Below are 11,214 nucleotides of genomic sequence, written 5' to 3' on the forward strand. Positions count from 1 at the left end.
ATTAAGCATGCTAATCTTGATTAATACTCCCCTTTCCCCTCCAATTAAGCGTAAAGCTTGTGCCAGGAGTGGGTACGACAATAGTGCAACGGATGGGGCTTGAACCACCGACCTTTCGGAATTCAGTCCGCTCCTCAACCGTTGGGCTATCGAGGCTCTAGATTTTTAAGAATTGTATGTACCCAGTGACTAATCCATTAATTAGTTTTAGTCCTGTGTGGTTATATACTTTCCTATATAATACATCCAAGCCTCAATCAAGGGTGGCTGTTTTAGGGTGAATAAACGGAATAAGTGGTCAGAAACGAAATTGGTACATTTGCTCGTGGAAAATATATAAAGATATAGTCAAGATAAAACTTTAAACATTAGGTAGATGAAGATATTTCATTGAAAGCAATTAAACTTAAAATGTGCGGTGTGCCTGAGGAAATTAGAAAGTAGTTAATCGTGAAACTTCTTTAATACCTAACTGCATATTTAATACGCAAGAGTTTGTTGACTAACTTATGAAACGTCCAAATATTATCATGCCCACATTATCAACATGATGATATATCATGATAATAACATCGGTCTTAGTATCGGAGCTTGCATATTTTGACTCTTTTCTTGCTTCGCTGAATATTCAATCTCTTCATTGGGAAACCTCTACTGTTATGTGCGAAAGAATGTTTGGTTATCCATACTTATATTATAAATGAGAAAGTGTGTCTATCTGTCTGTCTGACTGCTAGCTTTTCACGGTCCAACAGTTCTAACCGATTCTAACGAAATTTTGTAAAGAGTTAGTTTATATCCCGGGGACGGACATAGGCTACTTTTTATCCCGGAAAATCAAAGAGATCCCACGGGATTCTTAAAGACCGATTTATATGTTTGTTACCCACCAAGGTAGCTTGCGTCCCTGTGATTGACATAGGCAAATTTTTAGCCCGGAAAATCAAACAGTTCCCACGGGATCTTTAAAGACCTAAATCCACGCGGACGAATTCGCGGGTATCCTCTAGTTTTTGATAAAACTAAAAAGTATTCCCAGATATTTAGCTTTGGACTGGACTGCTCAATAATGATTACTTATTTATTTGGCGTGTTCTGTATCATATCTTCATATACTTAATATAGATTGTATCATCATTCGTCATCATCATTATAATCATTAACCTCTTATATAAAAACCTTGGAAGCACCTAAAATTAAGTACATATTAAGTAGCAGTTTTTTCAAATTCAGTTGCAAACAAAATGTGCCGAAAAGCACTGCGGTCTCAAAACACCATATCATTCCTTTGTCCTAAATGGCAAAGTCGGCGATAAAACTCAGAAACTGGTTGCATTTCGGTCTGGGCCAACCAACAGGTTTAATTGCGAGTAAACTTTTAAAAAACCTTCAATGTATTTTGAAAGAGTTAACTCTGCTTAATGCGATTATTTTTGCCTGATTTCAAAATGTTTAAACTCCATTGTATTTTTGCAATTTTTTGTGCATTCCGTTGTGTAAGGGAAAACCAGGTCAGTTGAAATATTTCACTCCGACACCGGAGTATACTCAGGAGAAGTTGACACCGCAATGCATAAACAAGTTTCACAGAAAGTCTTTGCAATTACAGATTCTCTGTGGCTCGTTTGATGTCGTCTGTCCTCCTAGTGAGGGTCTTTCAACGATGCACTTTCCAGTGTGAGGTTCTTGGGACCCACATACCATTAGTATAGTGTTCGGTGTTGGGACTCCACATACCACTTTGGGCTCGGTGTTGGGTCTATCAGTTTTTCGAACTATGAGCCCCGGCCCATTGCCACTTCAGCTTCGTAACCCTTGAGTTACGTCGTTCTCCTACGAATCTTCTCATTTCTGATTTAATCACGTAGAGAAACTCCAAGCCTAGCTCTCTCCATCGTTGCAGAGACCCGCTGGATTCAGGTAGAGACCGTGGTGTGTGGATATCCTGTAGGGAGACCTAGATAGAGACCTATGTCCAGCTGTTCCCACGAATTTAACGGTTGATGATGATGATGATGATGATTGCAGATGCAATGTCTCCTGAGGATGCTCCGGCTGTTAGTAGAGTCTGCATTGGAATATTTATGTCGTGTTGAGTGGTAGTGAAGGCAGGCAGTGTCATTGTACGTTGTAGTTGTACAAATAGATTTATCTGATCCTGGCTGTATCACGGACTTCCGCTAAGTAACGCCTGCTGCTTCTATCTAAATTCTGTGGTAGAACAGCGAGAAACCGTGAACGTTGGCACCCTTATGTGGTCGACATCCTATCTGCTAGTACGAAATGTTTTTTGCTCAACGCTTCTGATACGAACCGCTAAGGTGTGGAATGCCCTGTTAGTGTCCGTGTTTCCTGCCAAGTAGGTATAACCTAAATACCTTTAAGGCAAGATTAGGCATCTTTTAGGCAAGAGCGCTACAACCTAGATCTCATCATTGCTTTTTAACCCCCGACCCAAAAAGAGGGGTGTTATAAGTTTGACGTGTGTATCTGTGTATCTGTCTGTGGCATCGTAGCTCCTAAACTAATGAACCGATTTTAATTTAGTTTTTTTTGTTTGAAAGGTGGCTTGATCGAGAGTGTTCTTAGCTATAATTCAAGAAAAACGGTTCAGCAATTTGAAAGTTATCAGCTCTTTTCTAGTTACTGTAACCTGCACTTGTCGGGGGTGTTATAAATTTTTAACTTACACTTGTTACTAGCCATGATTGTCGTCAAGGACAAGCTTATCTCACAAATAAACACAACTTTTTACTTTGGCTGCAAATTTTTTTATGCAGAAGCTTACTTGCGAAGACCTACACGTATAATCATGGTCAGCAGAACTGCATCCCGATGATTATAATTAATATTCAGATCGTGCGGGGTCTATTTTTAACGCGGTCTTTCAATTGGCACTGGTGGGGTCTGGGTTTGCCTTGACCCACATAACCATTTACTGGGTGAAACTCGAAGATTTTGTGAAGTTAATATTTGTTTTTCACTAAATGATGCCCGCGACTTTGTCTGCGTGGATTTAAGTTTTTAAAAATCTCGTGGGAACTCTTTGATTTGAAATCTTTCAAAGAACTCTGATTTACGGGGGCCAAAAGTAACCTATGTCCTTTCACGGGATGGATGGTATCTTTGTACTTTTGTCAATCGGTAAAACCATGAAAAACTAGCAGACACACAGACATTATATACACTTTCGCATTTATAATATTTGCATGGATTGTTGATTTTCGTAAGGCTCCAATGCCCTTGGTAAGGGCTTTTTTTTGCTTTAAAACTTGTTTGTGAGTAACGGTTTAAATTAAGACCCTGATAAACACTGATCAATTGATTATTATTATTGCGTCGTCACATAGCAATTATTGTTCTACTTGCAGCATCCAACCACATCGCATACCATTTTTAGTAGAAAGAAAGAAAATATGTTTATACTGATTGGATGTAGTTGCATTATATTTTTGCACACTGACTGCGGCAATAGATGTTCGGGTCTTATTATTGTATTATCTGTTATTTAGCCACAATTTTGCAAAATAAACTTGATTTAATTTTGAGCTACAAAATTAAATGAGAACAGAACAGAAAAGAAATTCAACACAACTTCAAGCAATTGCAGTGAAACCATTCACATTCACATGGGAAAATCAAGAGCACCTCAGCGACCATTTAAAAATTCTGGGTTGCCATACAAACTATATTTATAGCAGTAAATATCACCTACTCTGTGCTAGTAGTGCATAAGTACTATCATAATATATTCTGTGCTAGTAGGTACTAAAGCTATTTAAGCCTCAATAAAAAGTGTAATAAACAAGGAGCCTCTAAATTATACCAAAAATTTGTTGCAAACATTGTCATATTTTATACATGATATAAGATTTTTATGATATTAACAATTTCGCATCGACTTGTGTAACCGGTCATATTTTATTAGATTTATGACCCATCGTCCTACGTAAATAGGAATATTATTGGCGTACAACATTTAAAAATAGCTACCTACTTTATTTCGTTTTCATTTTGTGTTTCATTATTGCAACTCGAAAGGTAAACAAGGCTGCATACTAATTAGTTAGCTTTTACAATTAAAACAAGTTGCGTTATTATTTAAATCTTAAAGATGGAGCGAACTATGTTAATTAATTCCGTTTTATCGTCATCGCCGTTTCAATTCTACCGGCTTCCCACGGTGTGATATTGCGGACAGATGCGGACCAGCCCACACCGACGGACCACGGGAAGAGGACGTCCGTGGTAGCACAGACACGTCGTCGTCGTTATCGTCAGACTTATGCGCGGTGCGTGGCTGCACGTGGTCGTCGGCCGTGCGTGATCCGCAGAATCACGCACCGTGGGAAGCCAGTATTAGACAGACCGTCCGATCTCAGATATACACATACATACTACCTACGATTTCGGGTGCAGAGCTCTCAAAAATTACTGGGTGAGGCGGAACATGAGCATTCGACATGATTTTCGTCTTACTCATGTTCGTTTTTTGCACACCTGTTAAGGAACTCTGTTAAGGTCATATGTAGAGCATCGTTTTTAAGGTCTTCCAGAGTCTCTGCAATAACGACTGTGCAAAAGTAAATACCTAAACTCAATAATCATCATCATTATCTAAATACAATAGTGAAGGAAAATAAATAAGGAATATACCCATCCAAAGAACATACTATCAAAGACGTTTACATAGCTAAGTAAATTGCCTATAGCAATCGTCTGAACTTGCGTCAATACTATAATTATTATTTACTGCTAAATTCCACAATTGTTGAAAATTAGTAAAATAAGTAGAATTTATTCGGGATTTTTAAAATCAAATGTCTATATCAACTATTCATACTGTAGAAATCGGAAATATAGATTCTGATATGCACGGACCACTTAACTTCCATACAAGTCGTTTGAATTAAAAGTTATTTTAATTATTAATTAAGCTACATAAAACTGATAGGATAGACAAATAGGTTCTTGGATACGTTAAGTGCAAAAAAAGGTTCTGTATTTTATTGAGTGGTAAATGAGCACAAAGCGCGACTTTAGGCATTTTTTTGAATGAAAATGAAGGTTCTGCTATTAATATAACATTACGATAAGTTTTTGTTAGTTGCATTTTGCCCCTGGATGTGACTCCTGATGCATGTCCATCTATACAGGTATTTGCACTGAGTTCAACAAAAACCAGAATAATTAATTAAATAATTATATTATGTTTAAAATACTGCTGTTATTGTATTTCCAGAAAACTAAAATATTATAAAATTTACCACGCACGCTAACTCATAATATTATAATTATTTAAATAAGATGCTCTGAGTATTCGGTGTCAAGAGGTACCAAAACATATACTTAGGTATATTTGAATTCTTTTACCTCCTTTGGTAGAGCTAGGTACTCACCTGTATTGCCTAAAAATCTCAGAAAATTTATCTTTTCTTGTCTTATTTCTAAGTCTCTATTCAGACGGACCACACCACAACCACACAATCAAAATGTCCGAGCCTATCCAAAAAAATATCATCATAATCGCGTGCCTTTTTCGAAAAATAAAAATGTGTAAATAGTTGTAAGAATTATGTAAATACAATAAATAAAAATGAAAATAAAAACGAAGTTTGACGATCATAATCCGAAAAGTTTCTCTATTTAAAGCTGCCTATTTCTGGTGAAAAAAATAATAACAAAATAAAATGTTGTTACAGATCCCTGTCTCTACATACTTCGTTTCGCGTCACAGTTAAAGTTCGATGACAAACAGCACGAGGTCAGCATGACCGCCTTGCGACTCGTTCAGAGAATGAAAAGGGACTCCATACACTCTGGCCGACGACCCTCAGGCATATGTGGTGCTGGTAAGTCAGTTTTTAGGGGTCCGTACCTCAAAAGGAAAAACGGAACCCTTATAGGATCGCTTTGTTGTCTGTCTGTCTGTCTGTCCGTCCGTTCGTCCGTCGTGTCTGTCAAGAAAACCTATAGGGTACTTCCCGTTGACCTAGAATCTTGAAATTTGGCAGGTAGGTAGGTCTTATAGCACAAGTACAGGAATAAATCTGAAAACCGTGAATTTGTGGTTACATAATTAAAAAATAATTAAAATGTGTTTCAATTTTCAAAGTAAGATAACTATACCAAGTGGGGTATCATAATATGAAAGGGCTTTACCTGTACATTCTAAAACAGATTTTTATTTATTTTTATGGAAAATGAAAAAAAAATATCATGTTCTTCTATTCCAGCGCTTCTAATAGCAGCACGTCTTCACGAATTCTCGCGTACACCGTCAGACGTAGTGCGAATAGTCAAAATACACGAGACGACATTGCGAAAACGTCTGTTCGAGTTCGGTGAAACCCCCTCCAGTGCTCTGACCCTGGACGAGTTCATGACCGTGGACTTGGAGGAGGAGCAGGACCCGCCCGCGTTCAAGGCAGCTAGGAAGAGGGATAAAGATCGCTTACAGAAGGTGGGTATCGTATTTTTCTTTACAATTTCCTTCCTATTTATGGCGTACATCGACAGAGTTAGTGCGAATAATCAAAATACACGAGACGACATAACGGAAACGTCTGTTTGAGTTCGGGTAGACCCCTTCCAGTGCTCTGACCCTAGACGAGTTCATGACCGTGGACTTGGAGGTGCAGGAACCGCCCGCGTTCACGGCAGCTTACAGGGTTCCGTACCCGAATCATGCCAACGGAACCCTATCACTAAGCTTCCTTGTCCGGCCAACATTGACGTTATTCGTTTTTTTCGGCAGTTAATGGAGGAGGAGGATGGAGAAAAAGAAATGACTGAACTGCAGAAAGAAATAGACGCTCAGTTAGAAAAGGACTGTAGTAAAAAGAGAAGAAAGAATTCCGCCACGCCTACTCCAGTTGCTGGTAAGTATTTTTAGGGTTCCGTACCTCAAAAGAAAAAACGGAACCCTTATAGGATCACTTTGTTGTCTGTCTATCTGTCTGTCTCTCTGACATAGACAACTTTTTATCCCGGAAAATCAAAGAGTTCTTACGGAATTTCTAAAAACCCCAAATCCACGCGGACGAAGTCGCGGGCATCATCTAATAATTTTATAAATACGAAAGTGTGTTTGTTTGTCCTTCAATCACGTCGATGACAAACGGCGCCTTATGACTCGCTTGAGAGGCGTTTTGGCGAGAATGTGTTTTGATTTTGAGCCAGCATTTAATCAGTTCCAGATGAAGTCTCACAGGCTGAAGCAGAGGATGCTTCTAGATTCGCGGCGCAAGACACGCTGAGTTTGATCGGAGAAATGGCGAGAGACGTTCAACCCAAAAGCGTCGCTACCACGAGTAATGAAACTACCAAACTGGAGAAAGGACTTGGTAAGTACACCTTGACACACGTCGCTTTCACTCTGCAGCAATAATTTATAGACTAGCGCTTGACTGCACTCAGACCTGGTGGCAAGTGCAGTCAAGAGCTTACTTGTGGCTGAATAAAAAAAAAAAACCATCTACTTCCAGGGCCAGAACTAGCAGTAATAGGACTGGGGCAGCAAGACGACAAAAATGAAAAGTTCCTCAAACCCGACGTCAAACAACAGTTCAGCAAAGACTTGCACAACGCTGAGGACTTGTTCCTCAGTTCTGCCGACGAGGATTATATAGACTCCCTCATTATGAGCGAGGAGGAAGCGCGCAACAAGACCAAAATGTGGCATAACATTAATGCGGACTATTTGAAGGGCCAAAAAAGTAAGTTTATAATTTTTGCAATTTTCCTCGAAAATGGAAAAGTTTGTAAAAGTTAGGTGAGTCTTGACAATTAAGGAGTTTGTGAACACTTGGCGAAATTTTAGTATTCAGCCAAAACCAAAGAATGGCATGTCAAAAATATGAGGTTTGTAAGCTCGTAAAAAGTTCATCAAATCTGACCTCAAATGGCAGTTCAGCGGAGACTTGTGCAATGCTCAGAACTTGTTCCTCAGCTCTGCTCATAGTTAGCGATCATGACGTATCTATTAAGGCCTCATTTACACGAGAGCTTTCCAACGTCGGTTAAAAAGCTTTCAAATAGAAGAAATGTATTCCTAAGTATCTGTTTTCACGTAAAAAAGCGTTGATGTGACGTATTTGTACGTTTTTTTAACGGACTATAAAAAGCTATCGTGTAAATGACGGCTTGGTGCACAAATAATGCACGCTAGGGATGGTGCCAAGATACTCGGAGCATATCCATGCTGACAAGCCAGGCTAATCGTTAGTATAATATTTTCAATCAGATTGTTTGTGTCCACTGCTGGACATAGGCCTTCACCACACACGGTCCACCACCATTCTCATCCACCTACTTCCCACCACCTTCTAAAGGTCGTGGGTCCAGCGGGTTGGAGGAGGATAAAAACTTGCTTAACCTCGACGACAAATACCATTTTCATTCTTACCATTCTGATGAAGATTCTGAATGTTAATAAAATATTTTTACTTTGTTTGATAAACTAAATTTAAATGAAATCAAAAAAATGCACGTGCATAAATAATAAACTGATTTGCATATTTATGCAATCAGCATTTAATTCACTTATTCATATAATTTCAAATCCCAAAATAACTGATACAATCATAGCAAAAAAATTTATTCTTTATATTATAATTGCATTCCCTATTTTAATTTAAAATTTAGATTCTAAGACAAAAATAAATTAAGCAGGTTTATCTTAAAATGTATTTCTTTAAATAAAGTTTTATTATTTATTTAGCAAGCAATTTTATTCTACCAAATACGACTTAGAATAAAACAGAAATATTCGGAACGCTTAGAAGACGCCAATGAACGCTCATTTGTCAAAATGTAAAACTAGTTTAGGAGAAACGATTAAACTCGGAACAGACGAGCATACATGTATAAACTGCTTGTATCCATCATGGATCATTTGGATGGATAAAATCTGTATTTTTAACTAAGAACATTTCCACAGTCAAAGAGGAACTGCGTGCTCGGGAGAAAGAGGAGGGAAAAGACAAAAAGAGGAAAATACGCGGCTCGTACAAGAAGAAGGTTGCGTTGAACGCGTCCACGGCTGGAGAGGCGATAGGCAAGATGCTGGCGGAGAAGAAAATGAGTGCCAAGATCAACTACGATATTCTGAAGAGTTTAGATCAGCCTGGGACGCCGTTAAGAGCCCCTTCCACGCCCGCTACGCCTGTCCAACCTGTTCTGACTGAGGCTGAGTAAGTATTATGCCTTCTAATCAAAGATAGCGTACTAAAGAGACCGCGAGAAGTCTTTGTTCAGGATTTTATCGAGTTTGACTCAAAAAGTTCTATCTTATCAATTGCTGTGGTGAACATTTCTTGGTTGATTATGCTATGTTACTTTAAAGTAACAGTTAGTGCCATATTTAAATATGGCATCATTATTTTACAATTTGACATTAGTTAGTGTCAAAATGCTTTGTACAATTAAAAATACAAGTATAGTCTGCACAAAATGAGAACTCACTCGCCATTTAACTCTGTGTCAACTGAGACTCAGTTTAAAATGAGGACTGAAATCGTACTTTTGACATGACAGTTGACACATAAAGCAAAAATGGCGGGTGAGTTATTAAAATTTATGCATTATATACAGTTATCTGATATCTCAGTTCTCGCCCAAAATAATAAGCGTATTTACTCGTTTAGATAGATAAAACATTCTGTTGAATTTTTTCAGACCAAAAGTAACCATACCAGTGGAAACCCCAGTGCCAGCATCCCCAGTACCAAGAAAGAAGAAGAAGAAGCCGACCCTATTAGTCACTACGGTGCCCGCTAGCCCCGCGCCCGTGACCTCCCACCCGCCCACGCCCACGACCCCCCACCCGCCGACGCCCAAGAACCTCCACCCGCCCACAACTCCCATCCCGCCTGCGCCCACCACACCGGCGCCGCCCACACCTTCGCAGATACAAGGTATGTACCTATTTTTTTAATTTTTTTAATAAAGAATATTAGCCGTGCTAATCATGATTAATACTCCCCTTTCGCCTCCAATATATTAATAACACATTCATTCCATACTAATATTACAAATGTGAAAGTGTCTGTCTGTCTGTCTGTCTGTCTGCTACCTTTTCACGCCGTTAACCGATTCTGACGAAAGGTATAGAGTTAGCTTATATCCCGGGGATGGACATAGGCTACTTTTTATCTCGGAAAATCAAAGAGATCCCACGGGATTCCTAAAGACCCATCCGCTCAACCGATTTGAACCGAAAAACTGATAAGATGATTGGGCCTCAAAGTGGTGGAATGGCCACCAGCAAAGAAAAAACCGGTAAAGTGCGAGTCGGTCTCGCATACGAAGGGTTCCGTACCATCGTACAAGATATTTAGAGTAATAACATTTTAGTAGTCAACAGCGCCATCTATATGTGATTTAGTAAATATCATATAGATGGCGCTTTAGTAATAGAACACATTTTAATTTCTTTTTGTGTGATATAACCACAGATTCACGGTTTTCGGATTTTTTCCTTTAATTGTGCTATAAGACCCACTTACCTGTCAAATTTCATGATTCTAGGTCAACAGGAAGGTTTTCTTGATAGACACGACAGACAGACAAACGGACAACAAAGTGATCCTATAAGGGTTCCATTTTTCCTTTTGAGGTACGGAACCCTAAAAATGCAGCGTTGGAGGAAAACAAGTGCTCTCTCACTCTAGATCACTCTGCCTATGTGTAGCAGAGGACATTTACTGGTTGGTAATGATGATGATGAATTAGCTAATCTTCACAGATGCTGCAGAAGATTACGACGAGGATTTGGAAGCGGATGTGCCTGAAGTAAGCGGCGAGCTGTCTCTCGCCGCCATGCTGCAAAACGGAGCGGAGGACGATTATTACGATTATGAGGAGTACTAGCGAATACCATGTTTAATTACATGTGGCATAGATGGCATGTCGATCAAATATTCTCGTATAGTACATACATTTTGAGAACTCACTCGCCTATTTGCTCTATACAGGGTGCAACTGGACCGCTCGCAAAAACGAAGACAGGTGATAGTACTCATGATTACTGATAAGATACCATTAGAAACCTGCGAAAAATACCTGTATTGTTTAAAAGTTCACAATATATTGCAACTTAAACATACTATGTTGCAACTATAAGCTAGAGGATATCATAAAAACACCTACGAATCATAAAAAAATACTGGTTTTTTACATGTATTTTTTGAAAGTTGATGTCAACGAACGTTC

General features: G+C 38.9%; 1 protein-coding gene across 2 annotated transcripts in view; it reads left to right on the forward strand.

Moving 5' to 3' along the window:
* LOC123875024 (transcription factor IIIB 90 kDa subunit) overlaps positions 1 to 11,214 on the forward strand; it is a 34,929-nt gene extending 23,715 nt beyond the window's left edge. The window contains exons 4-11 of one of the 2 annotated variants that reach the window (XM_045920659.1): positions 5,703 to 5,852; positions 6,237 to 6,463; positions 6,758 to 6,881; positions 7,194 to 7,346; positions 7,488 to 7,718; positions 8,942 to 9,194; positions 9,679 to 9,917; positions 10,748 to 11,214. In XM_045920659.1, the coding sequence (XP_045776615.1) occupies positions 5,703 to 5,852; positions 6,237 to 6,463; positions 6,758 to 6,881; positions 7,194 to 7,346; positions 7,488 to 7,718; positions 8,942 to 9,194; positions 9,679 to 9,917; positions 10,748 to 10,872 (1,502 nt within the window). In that variant the 3' untranslated portion in view covers positions 10,873 to 11,214. The remainder of the gene's footprint in view (positions 1 to 5,702; positions 5,853 to 6,236; positions 6,464 to 6,757; positions 6,882 to 7,193; positions 7,347 to 7,487; positions 7,719 to 8,941; positions 9,195 to 9,678; positions 9,918 to 10,747) is intronic. The other variant, XM_045920660.1, reaches the window with a different exon arrangement.

This window comes from Maniola jurtina, chromosome 19 (assembly GCF_905333055.1).
Source record: "Maniola jurtina chromosome 19, ilManJurt1.1, whole genome shotgun sequence".
Classification (NCBI taxonomy): Eukaryota; Metazoa; Arthropoda; class Insecta; order Lepidoptera; family Nymphalidae; genus Maniola; species Maniola jurtina.